Raw genomic sequence first — 24,394 nt, 5'->3', positions numbered from 1 at the left:
GCACAATATTTGGGACAGAATAGCGAAGAATTTCAGAATTTCGCAGTTGGAAATATTAAGTCGAACGACCACGGGCAGAATTATACTCGAAGTGGTATAGGCCTGTAGACAGACAAGGTACTACGAGAAAAATCAAGCATCCCGCAGGACTGTCGAGAAAATCTAATCATCCACCCCCCTCCCCTCCTTCGTAACATGCACCCCATATTGAACACAGAGAGAAGGAAGAAGAGAGCAGAAACACTAACGAGACGCTTCGATTTGGTGAACAGCAAGTCGGTTGCTTACGTAGACGTGGCAAGTGGCCAAACGGGGGCGGCGGTCGCTTCTGTGGTCGACGGCCGAGGTGGCCCGGTATCGGTCTCCACCTTTATAAGCCGCAACACGGAAACGGCTGAAGAAGTTGCATTAGCACTCGTTTGCGTCGGAACGGAAGCCAATTTCATAATTAGCGATAGCAAAACGGCCATGCGGAGGTTTGGAAACGGTAGAGTCTCTCCAGAAGCGGCAAGGATTATGGGCAGTACTGCTTTGGAAGCTTTCTATCTTAGTGCATGATGATGCCCTGGTGTCTGCCTTCAGCTTACCTTGCGTAGTGGGGCTCCGGTCTTAAAGTGCAGCATCCTATGGGCTCGCCATACCTTATTTTGAAAGGCCGATTTTTCTCAGCAGATATTAGCGAAAAAATGAACTCACAAAACGACTGTGGTATGCACCGCATATATCGCTTTATTATTTGTGAGAAGTTCTCAGTATTTGTATGCTCGGCTTAAGTTTCACAGCCGCTGTAGGAGATTAGGTGTTTCTCTTGGCAAAACTTGTCGTATATTTTCTCACACTCTCTTGGGCGCGTATCGGCCAGCTTTGCGCTTCTCACGTAAAGGTGGCAGTTGGTGCGGCCTATTAAGAAAAGAATGAAAGAAGCAAGTTTTAAAGGAAGGAAGCAAGAGAGTAAGAACAGAAGGAAGGAAAGATGGAAATAATAAAGGGCGAAAGGCAGGAAAGAAGGAACAGACGAAGGATGTAAAGTTAGCCTATTTTAAAGGGGAATGCATCATTGATGAGTGGAACCTTTTTGGCGTGCTTGGTACGGCAATACAGCGTATTGTGTGCACAAAGCGATATAATACGTAGAAGTCAGACATACAAATATAACAATGACAGATTTATATATAGTGTTAACCCGTAGAGGAAAGCTATAAAGGTGTATCCATCAGTAGCAAGAAAGACTTTCTACATCGTACTTTAGTCGGAGCTCATGAAAAAAAGTTTATATCAAATATTTCCTGAAAAAGCTCCCACCTGTTCGGGTATAGAAATATTAACACCCTCGTCAATTTTCTCCGAAACTATGCAATTAGAATTTCTGAAATAATAAAGAAGAGCATAAAGCCGAATATCTGCGGCACCTATATTACTTCATAATGAAATCTGGTCAATTTGTATGCGTTTGTGCCTCCTGGGACACCTACATCCATGCCTTCCTTTGCAGCATTGTGATCGTGGTCGAAATGACCCGATCCTTGCAATCAAATCTCTATACCGACGCGCAGAGAAGATCTAGCGTCGCTAAGATATCACTGAAATGGGAATAGAACGGCAAACTCCAGCTATTTTTGGCAACCACTTTTCAGGCCGCTGTGAGGTTCATTTAAAACCTGGCTGTGTTGGCACTGTGAAGGAACAATTCTGGTACACAAATGATATCTGTCCTCTTGTTCAGTGGTTGCTGAATGTGAAGCAAATAGACCGCGGATACATTGAAAAATAATATACATACAGCAGATATCAAGCTGCAATGTGTCGGAAGTTGAATAAACGATGTTTGATAAAGAAAGGTGGGGAATTGGATCTTAGCTGTTGTCGTATATTTATATACTTGTTAAGAGGACATGGTGCATGTGCGCCATTACGAGATCTATACAACCAAATATCCGAACTCGGACCCACGAGTTCTTAGCCCATGAAATCGAGCTTCCCCTCGTACATGTTTGGTGAACGCACGGATTACAACTGAGTGCCAACCAACTAGTTGGCTGTTCCCCGGATCCTGCCTTGGAGTTCTGCCTTCAGTAGTACAGACGAACAAGATGCGGAGTAGTGGCTGTACTTTCAAAATGGGTGAGTGCTCATAACCAGGTGGACGGCTGCATGAAACTTATGAATGTGTTTTTCTACTTTACCGGTGTTTACCGGTCTAAAAAACATTTATCAGACATTATCCTCTGGTTGCTTTCAAGACCAGCTTCGCTGAAATTCTTCGCCGCTCACCCGTGCGCAAGCTTCGCACTGAACAGCAGCCTCTTTCTTGCACCCAGCAGGCTTGCGAAACCTTCCCCTGTTACACAGAAGATGTTATTGACCTTCATAAGTTCTTCCTTGTGTTCATGACGGAGGCTGACCGCATGAAGCATGTGCCCATAGCTTTTCCCCATGTTTTGTGCTAAGAGCGCCACCTCCGTGAGTGAAGACAACCATATGTGGCGAGCTATGACGAAAGCGGTGCGCCAACAATGCGCCACCACAGCGTCTGGGTCGCCCTCAATGTAGACGGAGACTCTTGCCACCCTCCACGTGATGACAGCGGCCACGAGGATTCTCATGATGCACATGAAGCAGTGTCTTAGTTATAACGTAACTAGGTAGCACGAAATATTATACTATATTTGTAGGAGCAGGCGCATTTCGCTTTGTGTAAACGTCATCGAAGCTTTCGATAGTCTATGGAGAGAAACAGGCGCTCATTGTTTTATAAATAACTAAGCAGCACCCAATTCGTCCCTTTTTTCTCCTTTTTGCTAGTTATAGGAGACTTCAACCACGATAATGAAATGTGATGACTGAAGGCGTACCGTATATGTTCGCGCACTTAATATTCGTTAACAGATGTCAAGGCGTGAGCAATATCCTTGGTGACACTAGCTGTGAATGCTACACCATTTCCCTTAGTATAAATATTGACAAGGATTCGTAATTTATTTTCATTCCGGCTGCCCCATATTGTACAATTATTAACATGTGACATAAATATGAATGGTTTCATCATCATCATAATCAGCCTGACTATACCCACTCCAGGGCGAATGCCTCTCCCATTATTCTCCACTTGACCCGGTTCTGTGCTAGCTGCATCCACTTGACCCCTGTGAACTTCTTAACCTCATCCGCCCACCTAACGTTCTGCCGCCCCCTGCTACGCTTTCCTTCCCTTGGAATCCAGTTTGTTACCCTAAGCGACCGTCGGTTATCCTCTCTTCGCAGTAAATGTCCTGCCCATGGCCATTTCTTCTTCTTAATTTCCACTAGAATGTCGGTAACTTGAGTTATTTCTCTGACCCACTCTACACGCTTCCTATGTCTTAATGTTACCCCTACCATTTTTCGTTCCATTGCCCTATGGGTTGTTCTCAACGTAAGTAGAAGTCGCTTGGTTAGCCTCCACGTTTCAGCCCCATAGGTGAGTACATGCAAGATGCAACTGTTATATACTTTCCTCTTTAGCGATACAGGTCTATGAAACAAAAAGGCAGCTCGTTTTAAACAAAGAGATTTATGAATTCAGGCCCATTCCTAGACAGCTGCCTTTATACCGATTAGGTCGTAGTATGGGATACTTTAACAAAGCTGCTGTTTGTGTTATCACGATGAAACAACACGGAATACCGACTCTGGAAATGAGAATAAAAATTCAGCGCTTAAATTTTATGTTCCTTTTTAAAAAGAACATTTTTGCTCTCACACCTGACCCTACATAACGCCATTTATTGCACGGTGAACACGACATCGACACGATGACTCTTAACACCATATAGCACCAGAACTGACGTTTTTAAATATATTTTTTCACCGCGTACGAGAACAGAGCGGAACAACTTACCTCTGCATCTTCTAAGCAGCATTCATTCAACTGAAACCTTGAATTGCTGATGTCAAATGTTTTTCTTCTCTACTTTCTGTTGCCCAAATTAACATTTTCATCCCTTTTTTCTTCCTTTTATTTCCTTGCCCTTTCCTTCTCATGGCGTTTTGCTGCATGTTTGCCCCTTCATTTTTAGATACTTCGTTACTTGGCCTACTCCTGCTTGTTAATATTGTTCGCTTTTGCAAGCTGAGAATTCAGTTTTTGTTTCCTTTAATGCTTGTACTTATTTCGTATTGCCTTCAGAATAAGTGTTACAAAGTTATTATTAGCTGTTTTTAGTCTTTCTAATTCACCTCATCTGTCTCCTTAGGAATCTATGAAGGACAAGAGGCCACAGTCAGAACTGGACGTGGTCTTACTGATTGGTTTCCGATTGAGAAAGGGGTGAGGCAAGGCTGCATACTGTCGCCCTGCCCATTTAACCTATATGCAGAGTGCATCATGAGGAAGGCCGGTCTGGACGAGTCTTCAGCTGGAGTGAAGATTGCTGGAAAACGTATCAACAACCTTAGATATGCGGACGATACCACTTTAATGGCAGAAAGTGAAGTGGAACTCAAGATACTTCTGATGCGCGTACAAGAAGAGAGTAAGAAGTTCGGGCTTAAACTGAACATTAAAGACAAAGATCATGGGGTCTTGCCCTATCAAATTCTGGAGCATCAATGGACAAGAAGTGGAAGCTGTGACAGATTTTATCTTCTTGGGCTCCAAGATTACCTCGGAAGGAGACTGCAGCCATGAAATGAGGAGACGCCTGCTTCTGGGAAAGATAGCAATGGTTAGCCTTGACCGCCTAGTAAAGAGCAGAGACATTATTCTGCCAACCAAGATCAGTATAACTCGTGCTATGGTCTTTCCAGTTGTGATGTATGGATGCGAGAGTTGGACTGTGAAAAAGGCTGACCGCCGAAGAATTGACGTGTTTGAATTGTGGTGTTGACGAAGACTCTTGAGAGTTCCTTGGACTGCCAGAAGATCAAATCAGTCGATATTGTCGACCATAAACCCTGACTGCTCATTGGAGGGTCAAATTCTAAAGTTAAAGCTCAGCTACTTTGGTCATCTGATGAGAAGAGAGGGGTCGCTGGAGAAAGATATGATTTTGGGAAAGGTTGAGGTTCGCCGGAGAAGGGGTAGAGGGTAGGCAGCGAACGCGATGGTTAGATGGCATCCTCGAGGCACTGCAGATGAAGTCATGTTATGTTATGAAGATAGTGAGAGACCGGAAAGCGTGGCGTGAAATGGTCTATAGGGTCACGAAGAGTCGGACACGACTGAACGACTGAACTGAACTGAACAGAACTGAACAAGCAGTATTCCCTAAGAGAACGCAGTTTGCCAGAGTCACAGTCATTCACAAAGGTGGAGACCGGAATAATCTGTCAATCTGTCTGTTCTACCTGTTTTCTCAAAGTGTTTTGAAAAGATCTTGTTCACACAAATATTACGTTTTTGTGACATTTACAACATAATAACGCCGAGTCAGCATGGTTTCAGAAAGAATTTTTCAACAGAAACTGGATTCCTAACACAAAAAGAGCTAATTTTAGAGTCTTTTGAGCACAAAATTCAAACTTTTGGCATATTCGTTGATTTTTCAAAAGCATTCGATCACATCAATCACAAAATAATGTTGGCTAAACTCGAACACTACGGTTTCCGCAGACAGTTTTTTTTATATATTACAGTCCTATTCAAGTTCTCGATCACAACAAGTAAAAATAAACAATGACTTATCAGATGTCAAGCACGTGGTTTCTGGTGTTCCGCAAGGTAGTACATTGGGACCGTTGCTGTTTTTTGTTTACATCAATGACGTCCGTATCAGTAATTTACCAACTTTTGTTATATATGCTGACGACACCAGTTTATTTTTCAAAGCTGCCCAATTTGTAGATCTTGAGAAACAAGCCTCAAAATGTCTACAGTCGCTTCTAGAATGGTCTCAAAATAATCTTTTAAGCATAAACACTGAAAAAACAAAACTGTGCTCTTCAGGCCTCGAAACAAGTTGACAAATATGCCACCACTGTGTTTAAAGATCGGTGCATCATGCATCCAAACGGTGCATCATGCATCCAAATTTTCAACGAGAATTTGAGTTGGAATGATCATGTTGATATGGTGGTGAACAAGCTGTCAAAAGTTGTCGGTATCTTGTGTCGATTGTAATATTTTATGCCAAAGTGTATTAAGGAAATATTGTATAATGCTTTGTTTTCTTCTGTTGTTAAGTACTGCTTTTTCGTGGGGGGTACCACGACGTTTACTAATATTAATCGCTTATACCTCCTTCAAAAGAAAGCCGTTCGAAATGTTATGAATGCTCCCCGACTTGGACACACTGAACCAATTTTCAATGAACTTCGAATTATCCGCTGGCCACAATTATACGAAACTTTACTCTTGCGGCGGTATGAAATCGGTGTTCACAATAACAACTGCCTGGTAATAAAGCTGTCAGGATTGCAACGCAAAGAGTCAATATACACTACACGAACGACAGCCAAATGGCGTGCACCTAAGATCCGAACATATTATGGTTACCAAATGCTGAGCTACACTCTCCCGCATGAATTAAATAAACAGTCTGAACGAATGTATAGATAATGAAAAATCGATTGTTTTATGTTTGTTCTTGTTTCTAAAAGTGATATTATGCTATGTACCACTGCAATGCCTCTGTAGGGTGCGTCTGCCTCGTCAAGCCTTTCTACTGGCTTTTTGCCGGCGCACTCAACATCCTCAATATGTTAAATAAACATTATTTTTATTCTTAGTTAACGTCTGGCAGGATAAAGTCGACTTCAAAATGTGTAAGTGTAGAGGTTGCAAAGGTGGTAAACGTAGGCTGCTAGTATATTCAAGAGTAAGCGGGGTGTTTTCATCAGCTAAAGGTTTCTGGAGGGGAGCCGAGCCGCCACCTTACACCCTGGCGAGTTTGAAACGAACACTCTTCGTTTAATGAGGTTAGTCTAAATTGGCATTGAAGTTTTAAATGACTTTGACAGCCATGTTTTTATAGTGTGTTACAATTCACGCACGCCATAATTAGACAGTTTCTTCATCTTGAATCCCTTTTTGTCTCCTCTGCTAATGCGCCTTTTCTTCTTGTCGTTAAATATGGTTCAACATAGTGCTAATTACATAGAACTATTTACACCGTCTGAAATTGTTTAAAATTTGTTCTTTTCCCCCAGGTCAGCGTCGTCTTCATACCAGTAGGCCGCTAATTATTTCACTGAAATAAATGTCATTACAGTACTAATATATGTAATTAAGTTGGATTGGTTATATTTTGAAATGTTCGCAATGCACTGAGTGACTTGAATGCTATCTGTTTTGGAATACACCTTCTCAAAAACAAGAGCTATGGCAGATTAATACCATCTTACGTTCTTATGACTCTCTTAGCAGTAACCATGGAAAATTGATAGCCTTCTGTAAGCCGATAATATGGATGCCTCAAGTTTCAGCTTTCAACATTTTTTTTCTTATTAACTATTCTATGTTGCAATTTTCGGTGCTTCCAGTGCGCTTTAGATAATGAAGCAGTGCTTACAGAGGATGGTATCATTTGTTGTACAGCATCTATACCACCTTACAGCTAATGCTTTCACTAAAAAAATCCCTCCTTCCTAATGCTTGTAGGAATAATTTGATCAGGTTCAAAAGCCTTGCGCGTGTTGCCTAACCAGGAAAGTTTATTCATGCACAGCCGAAGGACTAAAGTCCTGAGTACAGAAAGTGTCAAGTCCTAATTGGGAAGAATGCTCGGCAGGAAAACATCACCTCCTGACTGTTTCTGCCATGCTTACGAGAAATTCCGAAAGTATTCGAAGCAGCTTGGGAAGAAAGCCAGTGGACAAAACATTAATTTTAAACAAAATAGAACGGCTATCTGAAATAGGTGAAGTTTAAGTATGCTTGAAATAACATGCGAATGGTAATAACCAGTCTGTGGTTTTTGCACTAGTTATGTTTAGTAATGGTGCACTAGTAACCTCCAGGTTTACCATAGATACAGGCACTTTACAGAGGTAAGGAATTTCAGTGAAAATTAGATTTTTTTAGACAGTCGGAGGAAAACGTATCTCCCCGTTAGCGTTGCCAGAGACTTGATGTAATGTTAAGCAGTAAGAGAATCAATGAATAGTTTGCTGTAGATAATTGTCGTCAAGACAACCGCAGCTTCACTGAGCGATCTACGCTAGGAATGACCAAAAGAAAATTTGCCAATGATTACGCTACTTCCTAATAGAAAATTTAAGCGCAGCTCATCAGCTCTTTCACCTTTTCAATAGATTGCGACAAATATTTCGAGCCAGACATGTATGTACAATTACAGACAACTTTTTAATTTTTCGCACGTGTTCTTTGAAGAAACAATCAAACAACAGTTCTCGACTGCCATGAAGGAATCTTTGTGGTCGGAGCAATGAAGAGAGCAATTGAGTTATCGGGAAATACCGGGAGGCAGCGCGTGGGCCCATAGGAACGTTGCATGGCAAAGTGGTAGTAGCGACTGACTGATGCCGCTGACGCCGCTAGCGAGTCAAGACAACGTGGCTCTGCGTTTCGGCTTTAGATGCACCACCGTAATCCACTGATAGCTAGCTGGCGTTTCGGCAACTGGAAAACATTGCAGACGCCACGCGGGAAGAAGAGTCGGAAGGGGAGGGGGCGGGGGGAGGAGTACACACAGCGAACGGTGGTGGCAGGAGCGCGCGCAGCAATCGGAGAATACGCGCGTTCGCCGCCACGGAGGAAGAGGGGGGCTGAGCTGGGGGGGCCGGAAGCGGATTACGAGGCACGAGGCCGACGGCGACGACGGCGCGAAATGGAAGAATTGGCGCCAAAGAGCTGTTTCTCTAAAACCTTTTACTATATAAAACAACTAGCGTGTCAGCTGTTGGTTCCGAAGTGCTTCGATGCTAATCTCCAAAGCACGGCATTGCGTTTGTAATTATCATCATCAACATTATTATCATAACCCAAATTATACCCACTGCAGGGCGAAAGCTTTTCCCATATTCCTTCAACTAACCCGGTCTTGTGCTAGCTGCATCCACTTGACCTCAGCGAACTTCTTAACTTCGCTGCATTGGTAGTTTTGCAAAGCCGCGGTTGGTAAGGTATGAAAACCGCTGAAAAAAGAAGTGTATGTGGGCACTCTTTCGAAAGATTAGATTGTGCCCGTGGTGCGAAACCATAGCCTGGACAGTTCATTTCATTAGTCAACCGCTTTTGAAGCTGCTGGCGTTGTCCTACACTATATACCCCGTCTCACAACAAAAACAACAAACACAGCCTTACGAAAAGTGAGCGCGAGCTGGAACAATCAAGACATCATGTACAACGTGTTTTTTTCCCTACCGCATTCTTGTGCCATGGTCGACAGGCACGGAGGAACATCGATCATTATGCTGTGGGTGACATTTTAATTGTGCCAAGTTCCCAAAGTTCTCACTGACATTTATAGTGCTTCAACGAGCTTGTAAAGTGGAGCATAAACGATTTATCCCCTGCCGCGCAGTAGTGCAACATTACGCGAATAGAATTTTGCATTCCTCTAAAAGCAGGAAAAACCTATAACGTAGATGCCTAAAAAAAACGAAAAAAAAAATGAGAAGGTTTGTTGATCAATGTTGAAGGAACAACAAAAGGGGAATATATACACTTCAGCTTAGGATTAGACGCGAAGCGCATTTGGTACAGATTTTACATTGACGAAATTTAACAATTTTTTCATTAAAATCACTTCAGTGTACACGCCGAACCACACATTAGTAGTCATAAACATCACAGCGCATTACACCATGGGCCTATCTAACACGGTTGGTTTCGGCGACCATTATTGGCCAAGAAAAACGAAAAAACAACAACAATCCCTTCATAATCTATGCGTTGTATTGCCAGCAGACATATAGAAGACCTCGGTTCGAATCCGAATGGTGAAAAATTTATTTAATTGAATTGCTGCTTTTTCTGAAATACCTTGATTAGACTAACATCGAGGCCAATTTATGGTCAATTTGGAGGCTGCCGCTATTCGTTATATAGCTTTAATTTGAGTGCGGGGTATCTGGAATTCCCGCATAAAGTCATGCAGTTGTGACGTCATAACCATTGCAACCAGTTAGAAGTTTTTCGCACGAATATTTACTACAAGCAGTGCAGACTCCACCAACGGCTTTGCAATGCCCGCTCAATACTCCGCGCATGACATGGGGTGCTAGTGGCAGGTAAAACATGGCCCCAACGGAGTAGACAGAGATTCCTATAGAGCGAACCCTAGGGACAGGAACTGGTGTAGGAGCAGCGGGGACACGGTCACGGCACAGACATAATCAGGCGCTATGCTTCTCCGTTGGCGGTCAGTTGCTCTGTCGCAAGAAAAAAAAGCTCCGCTAGTACTATTGTTTGTCGCCGAGTTGAGGATCTGCTAAAAAATTAGCTAATTGCTAGGAATAGATTAAAGTAAGAGGTCAATGATATACCCGGGAAGATACTGTTGAAAAAGTAGTCAGTTAGTTTCTTTCTGATAGAAACATGCAGGAGAGAGCAAGTAATCGATCACTTTCAATCGATTATTGTTCAAGTAATCGAACATGCACATAGAAGGCGACCAGGAGACGCCAAAGCTTTAACGGCATGATGACTTCTCTTTTTGCTACGTGCTGTTTTCATAAGGCTAAAATATGTCAGATTTCAGCTGATCATCATAGAATAAATACTTGCATAGCATGCAGGTAAGCTGCGGCAACAAGCCATAGAAAGTACTACATGTATTCTTTTGAGAGGAGATAAGTCCCGGGATGGTTATGAGTTGGTAACCCGAATTTTCCTGCGTAAGATGATTAGTGATTCCAACCAAAGGTAATATATTAATGTGGATGTACTAACCACCAGGCTACCACAGCGCTGCCATAATTGTAAGTGCATTCATTTCATATGTGGGCAGTTACTGAAGGTGGAGGAGATTAGGGCATACCCTGTTCTTGTGTGTAGCAGGTGCTACATTTGAATTTTCGCTGGTGGGTACCCGTCAGTGGGCTTCCAAGGTGTGCTACCAGTGACGCAAAAGTAGAATATAGCTAACGGGTAAGGATAGTGAGTGTGACGCAGAACTGTTTGCCTAAAGCTCTTTAGCAGCATGTACGAGGGTAAAATCAATTTCAAGGTTTGCAAATGCGCAGCTCCTCAACGTCATTTGATATTTTTGAGCGGATACTTGTGATATAGATATATAGGTGTTTAAATAGGCGTTATAGGCGTTTCCACCTTGGAAGCTTCAATCAGAAAGCGTGCAATGCATTGAAGGAGGAAATGCTTCTTCGAAGGATTGATACAATTTTAGCGGTTTGCTGCAGAAATGCGAGTAACAAAACCTTGAAGATAACAGGTAATGTTTAAAGAGCAAGCACGTTAGATGACTCCTGATGCACAAATCAAATTCTGAAGTCGAATCGTCAAGCGCCAGGACATGATTGCTGCGCAGAGAGAAGGTCACGTTTTTTGGCGTCAATAGGAGTCTGAAATCAATAGTTCGGACAATTAAGTGATCAAGTGATTAAGTTCGGACAATTAGGTGATAAAGGAAGAAAAGATTTTCTTACAGTGATTAGTTCACTGAGGCTTTCAGTGTACATGCTCTTCCGGTCTTGGACATCATCAGAGGTAGCGAGCACACTGCAAATGAGAAAAGGAAGCAGAAAAAGCAGCATTTTGTTTCCTCCGCGCTTCCTCGAAACTCGTGTGGTGCGAAGTGCTGTTAGCTCACCCTTTTTATATTTGGCATGAAAAGGCCGGCAAAAGCCGAGATAAAGCGTTAATAGCAGACAAAAATCAATACAAAAATATTCACGACAGGCGGCTATAGACAAATGGGGGAGGCGGCGTGTGAAGGGGTACGAAGATGTATGAAGATGGATGGAATTGCGTCGCACATTGTTACTGAAGGATAAAAAGTAGAAAATATTGTCGGAATGCGTGTTCGTCCTGTTAGCGCTTAGAAGAGCAGTTGTACGTGGTGATCAATTATTGGAGGTAGAGCAAGGGAACAGCTGTTGTGGGAGGATTACACGGAAATAATGACGTGCGATCGAAACAAAGAAGTGAAAACACAGTTCAAATTAGAACAAAAGGGAAATTACTTAGACTTGTCGTTAGCTGCACTATGATGATATCGTAGAAAATTTTTAAATATTCTTTGAAAGAAAAACAGCGCGAAAATGTGAGGCACAGCAGGCCATAGAAAACAGCGCTGCAATAAGGGACCTAAGTAAAGGCTTGCAAAAGTATCGCAGTTGTTAATTAAACTTTCAGTTCTTTTTGAGCTGTCTTTTTCGTCTTCGTCAGTATGCATATCAGTTTAGCACAGTTTGGACTGCATTTGCAAGTAGTAGTTGCCTTTGGGGAAGGTTGCGACTACCAAAAGAACCGATAGATTTGTGCTTACGGAACATTTCTGTGGCGGCTCTATGTTCCAGTAGGAGAGAGCACACATTTTGATTAAATTAACTTTGTCAATAACCAAAATCTGCTCGCCTCGAATACCTTCAATGAATGAGATAATACGTTCGGGCGCATTAGGCAGTATATTTACAAAGAGGGTAACTACTGCCTGAGTTGTTCAGACTCAGCAGGTCGAACCAATCGCACAGCGTTTTGTAACAAATTATTGTCGTAAGCAATAATAATTTAGATAAAAGTAAAGAAACCAAAGCAAGTAACCAATAAACATGACTTGAAGTGGTGATGACGCATACAGCTGGCAATGCAAAGGCACGGCTATTCATGAAGTCGTGTTTGATATACCTAATTCGATCTACTGGAAGATATATATAGTGGCTGCACAGCAACCATAGTTCTGCATAAAGCAAGTAACAAAATTCCCATAAAGAAAGATGTTAGGCAAGGAGACACAATCTCCCCAGTACTATTCACAGCTTGTTTAGAAGAAGTATTCAGATACTTGGAATGGGAGCAGTTAGGGATAAGGGTAGATGGAGAATACCTCAGTAATCTGCGATTTGCCGATGACATTGCCTTGCTAAGCAATTCGGGGGATGAACTGCAAACAATGATTGATGACCTAGACAGGAAAAGTAGAAAGGTAGGCTTGAAAATCAATATGCAGAAGACTAAGGTAATGTTCAACAGCCTCGGGAAGGAACAGCAGTTTAAGTTAGGTAGCGAAATACTGGAAATAGTAGGCGAATATGTCTACTTAGGACAGGTAGTAACCGCAGATCCGGACCATGAAAAGGAAATAACAAGAAGAATAAGATTGGGATGGAGCGCATTTGGCAAGTACTCGCAGACTATGACTAGCAGCTTACCGGTATCGCTCAAGAGGAAAGTATACAACAGTTGCATCTTGCCTGTACTCACCTATGGGGCTGAAACATGGAGGCTAACCAAGAAAGTTCTACTTAAGTTGAAGACAACCCAGAGGGCTATGGAACGAAAAATGGTAGGGGTAACATTAAGAGATAGAAAGCGTGCAGAGTGGGTCAGAGAAATAACTCAAGTTACCGACATTCTAGTAGAAATTAAGAAGAAGAAATGGACACGGGCAGGACATGTAGTGCGAAGAGAGGATAACCGATGGTCGCTGAAGGTAACAAACTGGATTCCAAGCGAAGGAAAGCGTAGCAGGGGGCGGCAGAAAGTTAGGTGGGCGGCTGAGATTAAGAAGTTCGCAGGGGTCAAGTGGATGCAGCTGGCACAGAAACGGGTTAAGTGGAGAAATATGGGAGAGGCCTTCGCCCTGCAGTGGGTATAATCAGGCTGATGATGATGATGATGATGATGATGAATTCGATCTACGCCGCTCTATAGACAGGACATTTTTACATGACTTCCTAATTTCGCCATTAGAAAGTCTTGCCATGACCACCGAATAGGCTGGCAACAGCTAAGAGGTAAGCTATTCCTTACGTTTTGCAACAATCTTTCACTGCAGTGAGCTCGAAGCTAACCAATTCAATTATAATTACTTTTTACGCTAACGAAAGTTGTTGTCGGTTTGAAGTAAAGGTATTCTCTGAAGCTCTAATATGAAATCATAACAATTGTAAACTACGGCACCTTTGGATCAGAATAAAAATTTAGGACTATATTTTCTAGAAAAGACAATGCTTCTTGATACACCGCATTTTCTAAGCTTTCACCACCGTAGGTATCCCAGTTTGCTAATGCGAACTAAATTGCATTTGGTCTCTTCCCCGTGTATTGATTAATAAGACGTTTGTATCATTAAACGAAAGAAGTACCAAGGCAGAAAATAAAATAACACTGCGCTCCGAGTTGGTAAGATATATTGAAGAATTACGTGCTTTATATGTCCGATAGATAATAAGCCATGTAGGTTTAATTTGCAGATTTATTTCCTTCATCTGCGAGGTAAATAAGGCAACTCCTGGGTGAGGCGTGTGAAAATGTTTCGCTTATGAATCTAAATTTTTTTTTATCAAATACATCAGAGTGTAGCTAACAGAATGTTTTTTTTTTTTGTGGCGATGTTTTTGAAACCCGACTATGGTTCCTTAGCAAAGAAAATATTCTGGAATTTAAAGTGTTGGGACAAACATTTGCGAAAAATGTACTAATATATAGTAAAAGATAGAATGAACATGATAGACTTTATGTTCTGTGATGCACTATGTCCGCACCTAGTATTTAAATTTGCAGAGGTCTTCCCGTTAAACTATACTTTTCAGAAAAAAAAAAAGTTAATCTTCCCTTCTACGGATATGATACTATGTCCCTTTTGACTTCATTATGCGGCTGACATTGCGGACGTATTTAGAAACCCCATTAATCCCTAATTTCTTATTTCGTGCTTCTATTATATAAAACATATATATGCAGTCCTAAGCGACAAGTTTGTATGAAAAACCACCTCCCATAGACAAACACCCGCCTTACCAAAGCTTCATGATTAGCCACGTTGACATAGGGGAATCGCACATGACTTTGATTCTACAGCTCCCAGTTTCGACTTCCCTCTCCCCTTCTCATTTCAAAGATGTTATCAGAGTGGGCAGCTTCTACCGCCACTGCGATGTCATGTAGTTTCATGACGTCACACAACCGACTGGCCTTACGATGTCACCCGCCAGCTACTACCTACAAGAGGTATGATCTTGATTTTTCGCTCACAACTCTGAAAAGCTGACTATAACGCCGAAAACTCCAACGCCTGGTGAATGGCGCCTTTAACGTTGTTATGCTGCGAAAAACTGCGACCGTAGTGAAGTCTGCTTTAGGGGAGAAATAGGAAAACATTAGCGCTGAACTGTTGCTGTTGATGATCCTAAATTACGTCACGCTTCTGTGTAACGAGACTCTAGCGCGAAGTCAGTACTTTTTTGCAAGTTATTCTATTCGCGTGACGCTTCTTTTTCTCGTTTTTCGGGGTGATGTCACCATTCTTTTTAAGCCACCCTGAATCCCCTGGCGCTCCATTGTCACGGAACTTCAATGGCGTCATACTTTTTGCAAGACATCTTAAATCACGGGTCGACGTACTATCCTGACAGGCATGACGTCCCATGGTTAGTAAGAAGATGCATAAATCTGACGGGATGCCACATAAGCTTCATTGTTTGTGTCTCACATTTCCTGATATCACATTATGAGTTTCTATTACACTAATTGATATTACGTCATAGGAGACAATACTGGGCTGTATGACAACATTAAAAGTTTAACGATTTCATGTGACTGATGAGACAATATTCGCTTGCGTAAGACGTCACGTGACTGTTTGAGATCATTACTTCCCGCAGCAAATTTTGCGGACATTTCTGGCGACGGATTATCCTTCTTGTGAGCCATGGAAGGGTTTTGCCAAAATTACTGCCGATGGGCAGAGCTTTCCCAAGTTTATCCTGGGCCGTCTAAGAGAAAACTGTTCGTGTTATTGCTGGTGGCACGGGTTGTTAAGAATTTGAACAGTATGTTTAGAGTAGGCGAAAGGCAGCCAGTTTCTTCGGCACCAACAGAAGCCATGCATATATAGCCGCGAATCTTCAATACTCTGTGCTAGGCGAAGTAGTCATCTGTATTAGAAATAAGCTAAACTAAGACAGCTGTGCGTCTTATTTTCACGCTGAGATGCCTCATACATCTATAAAGCAAAGTGTCGATGTGGCGAAATCGTCATAACACCGTCATTATTGAACATGGTAGCGTGAATAAGAATGGCTTGGCTAATCGGGTTTAACTTCCCAAAGCGTCGACTCAGGCAATCAGGTCTGCCTGAGTGGAGGTATCTGAAAATTTCGAGAGAGAGGGAGAGCTCTTTAATGAAATACAGATATTTTTGCCAGCGTGACTATTCGCTGATATCCTCTCCTCCTCGCCATCCGTCTTGCAACTTCCAGTGATTACGAAACGTTTGTAACCGAACTAAAAAATCACTTCGATTTGCAACCTTAATCTTTGCATTGCTTTTTATTGTTCGTATTAAATGGCTGCTCTTCGAAAAACTTGAATGTTTGCTGCCATCTGTATTTTCTTTTGAGTGTTGAAGCACTAGGTTTTCAACGTTATGTAACTATCGGTGGTGGCCTTGTTAACGACTGTATACTTATCGCAATTTTGGATGTATTGTTTGTACTCTTGTTCCAACATTTGCCCCCCCCCCCCCCCCCTATGTAATGCCCGCTCGGGCCTTTAGGGTATTTGCATAAAAGGATAAATAAATAAATAAATAAATAAATAAATAAATAAATAAATAAATAAATAAATAAAAAAAAAAATAAATAAATAAATAAATAAATAAATAAATAAATAAATAAATAAATAAATAAATAAATAAATAAATACTTTGAGTGGGGGGGATGAATTGGTGGATAAAGATGGAAGCAAGGTTAGAAAAGAGTATGGTCATTGAAGATGGTTGTACCATAATAGTCCTTTGCATGATGTCTTTTAGGATGAGTCAGAAGTCTGGTGCTGTGCATTTGCAGCGGGTGATCAAATAAATGAGCAATTTAGGGTTTCTCTTAAACACCAATAGCATCTAAATAGGCAAATATGACTGTCATTGCACGTCGTGGCTGTCTGTTACAGCTTGAATGACCTAACATAGCGTCCACTTTGAGTGACACTTGGGTGACAGACAGCATGCGTTGTTCATAGTGCGCACGTTCGCTGGCGTGCACTGTACATTCAAGGAGAATATGAAGTACAGTCTCAATTGAGCCGCAGTTGTCCCATTACGGATTGTCTGCTTGTTTGAAAAGGTATCGTAGACTGTCCGTTAAGGCAGCATTAAGACACATACGATGATCAATTTTTTCTAGATGACGCGGAAGCCCGAGTGGTAGTATTGAATTGAGATTTGGGCTGATCGATAAAAGAGTAATGATAACTTGGCAAATGCCAGATATCGTACGGTACAAGGGGGACTTGTTTTTCGCCTCCGATGAGAAGGATCCGCCGAGACCTGGATTTGATCATGCGCCCTTTGGCTCAGCAATCGAGCGCTTTTACCACTGAGCCGCTACGGCGGACTCGGTTAAAAATTATACTCGGGCGCCATGCGTTAATGATCGTTCTACCGTTGATATTATTTGTGCGAGCTTAAAATACTACCTCAGATGGTTCACGTAACAGCTAAACTTTAAAACTACAATCTGGAATTCACATACTCAGTTATTCTTAATCGCTTAAGTGTTGACACTTTTTGAGAATGCTTAAAACATCTCCTCAAATGCTTTATGAAGGATGTAGACTTTGAAACTACAGTCCGGTTTCAAAACGTTGAATGACAAGTTTTGAAGATGCGCCACGGTATGCCCGTGTCAGTTATTTCTTACAAGCAACAATTTGAATAGGCGCGACAAGCAAAGCGAGAAGGGATATCTCGCAGTTCGTTGAAATTCAACTCATGCATAGGCGCAACAAGCCAAGTAGAAATTTAGAGCAGTGGCTCCAACTGTACTACGGCCATATACTGCCTGTGGGTGCGAAAGAAAGCGTTTGATTAATTTGTGTGCCTTTACAGTAGCGCTATAGGCAGCATAAGAGAGCCTCGGCTGCTATTATGCCCAAAAGCTACTGAGCGTTCTGGTTTGCATTCGTATAAAGAATAATATTAGTGAGACAAACACCCTGGATTAGGAATACGTTTCAATTAAGAATACTGCTGGAACTGCGCCGATACTTATCAAGACATTCTAGCAAATTCGCGTGGGTATTATTGAGCATGAGTTTTTTTCTTCATGTGCGCGTGTGTGTTAGCTTGAAAGAAACAACCAAAGTGCAGACCCAGATGCGCCGGTGGAGCGACACCAGACGAGAAAGCTGTAAAGGTCGTGGAATACGTAGGCGGAGACATGTGTCGCCTTGTTATAACGATTGGAACTATAATATTCCTTAGTGAATTTTGCTTCTCACTACAGGCACTGTGAAAAACAAAATAGTCAGCATGATCAAAAGCCAGTTTCATTCACTGCACAATGACGTAGCAACACCAATAATTAAAGTAGGATATTCAGTGGCTATCTTTGATTGCCTCCTGCGAAGCGTAGAATCAGCCCCTCGCATTGCGTTCGCTTTCATTAAAACGCAGCGCCGCTTCTTCAGTCACTTTAATATCCAATAGTTATTACCAACCTATCATCCCATTGGCGGCTGTACTTGCCGTGATTTGGCCATTTGTAATCTGTCAGTTGCACTCTTTATTAGGAGTAACCGATCGTTCATATATACTAACAGAACGCCCAGCTTCGTCAAACATGAATATACTATGAGATGCTGCGATTGCTACGACAGATACGACTGCCATTACTAACTAGCCCCATGTAGGCCTAATCAAGCGCAGTATAGGGAATGATTCCAAGACAAGGTGAACACACATTGCTGTAATTACGCTCTCCTACCCATAACTGAGCGTGCTTGTTGGACTAAGCCTATAGGCCTATCTAAGCCCAAAATGTTTATGCGCTTTTGTATATAAAACTACGGCACGCGCTCAACTATGCTTTAACAACTGTCATTTGTTTTAGAAGTCGTCCATGGGAGCGCGTTGAGAAAAATAGGGATCGTGTTACTGAGGGCAGACAATGTCCAAACAAATGCCTGCAAAACACCTTTGAGTGCGAAAATAGAGCCGAAGCAAACCCCAGAACTTAACAAATATAGAAACAAAGAATAATTAAAACCCTTTTTCTTCCAGGAAAGTTCTAAAGTGACGCCAGGATTGTCTGGCGGCTGGGAACTTGGAGAGATGTGTGTTCTTCTCCCCATATTTTTTTACCTCCGGAGGATGGATGAGTGAGAGGTACTGTCGGATGCAGGTGTAGGTCGGGAGTTTAATTGGACAAGTGATTTACGCTCCTGATTGAAGAACGTTCTTGTACAGTTTTTAATGCCTAAGCGCACCGAGGTCGCCTAGTTGTGGCCTATCCTATAAGCACTCCTTTTCCACTGACTAGTTCAGATCTATTTCTCCTTGGTGACGTAGTAGTGGTAGTGGAGTGTCCGTGAGAAGTGACGGCACTTCGCCTTTGGCTGCATATTGCAGATAATGCAAAGACAAAAGGAGAATGCGGCGGGTGGCGAAGACTACTGACGTGGAGAATCCCTACTTGATGACTTTTGTATTCGGCCGCATGCTGTTTTCTCAAGATGGTGGCTTATATGATGGCGTCATGCTTGGGATACTACCGTCCCGATGAGGCTATGTAAAATAAAATGCAAAATTTCTATAGAGTTTGGCTAGATCGATAAATATATGGTCCTTGGTCGGCTTCCTCGCAGGCGAGATCGTATCCCTTGTTGAAATTCAAGTATTAATTTATTGCCCGGTTCGTTATACGAGTTTACTGTACAGGCAAGATCGGCATGAAACTGGGCAGATCTTTCATTCCATATTTCTCAGTGCGTGTCATCGGGCCTGGTTTATGGAGAAAAAAAAAGCGTCCTCGGGGACTTCAATATCACCAGAGCTTTAGAGTAACATGGCTGCATTTAAAAGAACAGAAACATGAAAATAAAGAATTGTGTTCATGACAGGATTCGAACCACCATTCTTCCGTGTCCAAACCGAGCACGCTAACCACCATTCTATGGCTTTTTTCTATCTCGCATTGGAAAACGTTTGAAAAGAAGAAACCCCGATAGCTCGTGCCTGAAGTCACCGCACTGCATAATGCAAACCCGTCATACCCAACCAATTTACCGCCATCACAAATGTCAAAATAACAGGAGGGACACACACATTTAGATATGGCAGCCAGCTCGAGGGTTCTTATCCAATAGCCGAATACTAGACGGTGTGATTTCGGGAAATATCCTTCCTTGCCTGGCTTTATTTTGCTGTGTTGCACTTGGCGCGCGCGCATGCACACACACACACACACACACACACACACACACACACACACACACACACACACACACACACACACACACACACACACACACACACACACACACACACACACACACACACACACACACACACACACACACACACACACACACACACACACACACACACACACACACACACACACACACACACACACACACACACACACACACACACACACACACACACACACACACACACACACACACACACACACACACACACACACACACACACACACACACACACACACACACACACACACACACACACACACACACACACACACACACACACACACACACACACACACACACACACACACACACACACACACACACACACACACACACACACACACACACACACACACACACACACACACACACACACACACACACACACACACACACACACACACACACACACACACACACACACACACACACACACACACACACACACACACACACACACACACACACACACACACACACACACACACACACACACACACACACACACACACACACACACACACACACACACACACACACACACACACACACACACACACACACACACACACACACACACACACACACACACACACACACACACACACACACACACACACACACACACACACACACACACACACACACACACGCACGTACATACATATATATATATATATATATATATATATATATATATATTTTTCAAGTGTACCAGGGACGATAGCAATTCGATGATCGCCTTCTAAACAAGCTTTGTTTCGCTTGCTGGCTCTCACAAGGTGTGAGCAATGTGCCGCATATTAATCACACAGCATTTTTTAGGGCGCTTTTCATATTTTCCTACATTACATGTTTTGGTTATTTTTTTATTTTCTTAGAAAGAATGTACGCAGATATGTTTGGTGCCGTGATGTTTGTTATATTGTAGCATGCGCTGACGACGAAGTAGCGCAGAGCTGTGAGAGAACGAAGAAATGCGCCATCTCTAAGACAGAGCTCTAACGCTGTTTCTGGACTCCTAACTGCCCCATTCGCAACTGTGAGGGGCCTCATTTACTCGACATTTGGTGCAGCTTCTAGTACGACTTTCATGCACCGGACACCCCCTACAAGCCGGGACCCAAGCCCAGGACGCACCTCTCAGATAGAGACCTCAATACACCAGAGCGGTCGCCGACTGCAAGGTCCTCCTCCCGAGTGCGGTCCTCTCACCACAAACTAACAAGGAACATTGGTGAAAGTGCAATGAATCCGCCGGTATCGACGACGCCGGTCTTGCTCCATCAGCAGCGAGATCCACCACGTTTTACTACCTGCCCCATGTAGACGAAGAAGACTGGCCGGAGCAGTTCGACCGAGTGGCTGTCCAACTCCTGGAACGCTGACCCTAAGCTGCGCTATGTTCACTTCGCGCTTGAAGATTCTGCGAGAACATCGTTTGAAAATTACGAAGCCGGACTCCACACATGACACATTCAAGGCAGAATTCTTGCGTACGTTAACCAGCACATTTCGCAAAGAAAAAGCGGAACTTCTTTTAAATAGCCGGGTACAACATCCGAATGAAAGTGTGACGGTATACACCGATGAGATGAAGTGACTCTTCCGACGGGCGCACCCGACCGTGTCGGAAGGTAAGCAAGTACGCCCTTTGATGAAGGGTGTTAAAGAGCAGTTATTTGTCGGCCTAGTGCGAATTCCACCAACAACAGTAGGCGAATTCATCACGGAAGCGACCACCATCGAGAAGGCACTTGACATGCGTGCCCGGATATATCAGCGTACTACTGTATTCATGATCGCCGCCGATGCAAGTGAAGCCATACAATTTTCGACGGAATCGTTGCGTGATACAATCCGGGCGATAGTTCGGGAAGAGGTGGCTAAATACATGCTGATTCCACTACAGCCACAGGTCGCAACAGTTTCTGACATTATTCGCGAAGAACAACAAGCGCAACATAGCTCACACTTTCTGTCCCCCTCTGACGTTGCGACAAAATGGCCTATTGGGAAATGTTATTTTTCTGCATGTATTTCTTGTTGCTGAGAAATAATGTGCTGAGTTTGTGTTCAGGTCCTTTAGTGGAGGTTATGGAGGCGTCTTAGCGGCAAATAGTTATAATCCCACACGTTAGCACTACTCATCGTAGCCTAGTGTTTTACGTCATTAGCCTACCCGTTTTCTACAATTAATAAAAAAAAGTTGTGGATACTAGTACGAACATTTAATTCGTATAAGATTTGGTGCTATCGCTATGCAATTCGTATTCGATGCACTAGAGAAGCTATAGTACCCATATTCGTTTCACTGGCTAAAGTGCACTATCGTATTATATGAGGCACAGAAAAAAGTACCGTTCATACACTTCTATACGCAGAAGTAATATATTACCTTTGTTTAATCTCAAAATTCACTTTACGGGCAGAAATATGTCGCTGCGATTAGTAACATTACAGAAAAAGTTTCTTATTCTGTTATTTTTCCCCCTTAACCTGCAAAAGAAAGAGCAATATGTATAGCACAGGGTATATGCAGTAGGGGATGACAGCTTGGGAGACCAGTCACGTGCTACCAGTGGTATCAACTCTGAAAGAACTGAGAGCATTGTTTTGCTGTCGACACAGGTATTCATGAAAGTTTCAAAGTGTTGTCCCTGGCGGGTTTAATGGAATAGAATTCATATTCTTGGTCACGAAGATTCCTTTTCGTAAACTCCCTGCGCATATTGCAAAATTTTCATAATCAAGCATCTGTTTTAACCTCCGTTGTCGCAAGTACAAATTTACACATCCTCAAAGAAAAATCAGACAACTTCGTCTGGAACAGTTATAATTTCTTAATTTTCAGGTAATTAGGAAATCGATGGAGAGAAATAAATAATTACCTAATAGCATTTATTTGAAAGGAACTTAGATAAACTTCTTACAAAAGAGTTGAGAGCTCATGTAATTCTTCGCGGCAAACACTGGGGGAGCACACTCTCAGTAATTATTAAAAGCAACAAAAGAACTGAAATGCTAGCGTAAATCATAATCAAGAAAGGCAGGCGAGGTCCAATAACACTTCTCAGAAAGAGTTTTCATATCTTTAGCGCACTTTTGACCTGATCTAGTATAAGCTGCCATGGCTAGGGTGTGCTAATTGACGCTGCTTTCTTCATTCCAATTTATTTAATTTACTTCAATTGCCACACCATGACAAACCGGAGGCGACGCATCAAAGGACGGCGAACATTTTGTCTCTACTCGCACTCCTCCGAGGACATGGCTTGGGAGTACATTATTAATATATTATATTTGCTTTTATATTATATACTAGGACAAGCTTATAACTATCGTTGAGTGTGTCGTACATTTTGCAAGCGATGCACACCTTAAAAGAGGGAATGTTCTAGTGTAAAGTAAAAAATTGTTTAAACTGAAAGGTTATCTGTCGACATTTGAAACTCACCTTTCGCTCAGAGAGGGTGATGTCGCTGAGTGTGCACGTGCCCCTTTTGGGATATTTAGAACTCATATACCATTCGTACATGTAGAATGTCTAGGTTTCAAGTTAGGCGCAGTTACCTTAACTATCGTTGCTGGAAATATAACGACTGCCATCAGACATTACCAGCCGCTTCGTAATAAAATTGGGATCAATCTTACTTTAGAATGGAATGACAGATAATCTCTGAATTACAAGGATCTGAACCTAAACAAGGTTTCAAGAAACCGTATGAACGAGCAGTTTATCAGCCGTGCGATTTGTAATAGGTCGGGGGGGGGGGGGGGGATATTTTATGCATCCAATAGAGCCTTGTTAGCTTTCAATGTATTTTAAAACATCTGTACTTCTACAATGTAATTGGCTTCGTGTTTTAGCTCGCCAGCGATATGGTTTTACTTACAAAGCACGTTTTCATAAAGTTGTAGTTGATTTCCCATGAGAAAATATTTATATGGCTAAGAACGTTGAAAACGCACAATAACAGCTTGTATAAATACCTTCATTGTAGACGAAGGCAAACTATTTTTTTCGGAAGATATATGAATAAGGAGAATACGAGTGCC

The 24,394-nt window shown here is 42.4% G+C and overlaps 1 protein-coding gene across 1 annotated transcript in view; it reads right to left on the bottom strand.

The window, feature by feature from the left end:
- Nucleotides 1-721: 721 nt before the first annotated feature.
- LOC146208932 (uncharacterized) overlaps nucleotides 722-24,394 on the bottom strand; it is a 65,485-nt gene continuing 41,812 nt past the window's right edge. The window contains exons 4-5 of the mRNA XM_084596525.1: nucleotides 11,545-11,617; nucleotides 722-900 (exon numbers count right to left, since the gene is read on the bottom strand). Of these exons, the coding sequence (XP_084452651.1) occupies nucleotides 11,550-11,617 (68 nt within the window). The 3' untranslated portion in view covers nucleotides 722-900; nucleotides 11,545-11,549. The remainder of the gene's footprint in view (nucleotides 901-11,544; nucleotides 11,618-24,394) is intronic.

Source organism: Amblyomma maculatum, chromosome 1, assembly GCF_055883805.1.
Source record: "Amblyomma maculatum isolate TAMU_Amacu chromosome 1, ASM5588380v1, whole genome shotgun sequence".
In the NCBI taxonomy this organism is placed as follows: Eukaryota; Metazoa; Arthropoda; class Arachnida; order Ixodida; family Ixodidae; genus Amblyomma; species Amblyomma maculatum.
The sequence above is the reverse complement of the archived record's forward strand: the minus strand, read 5'-3'. Positions and strand labels throughout refer to the sequence as shown.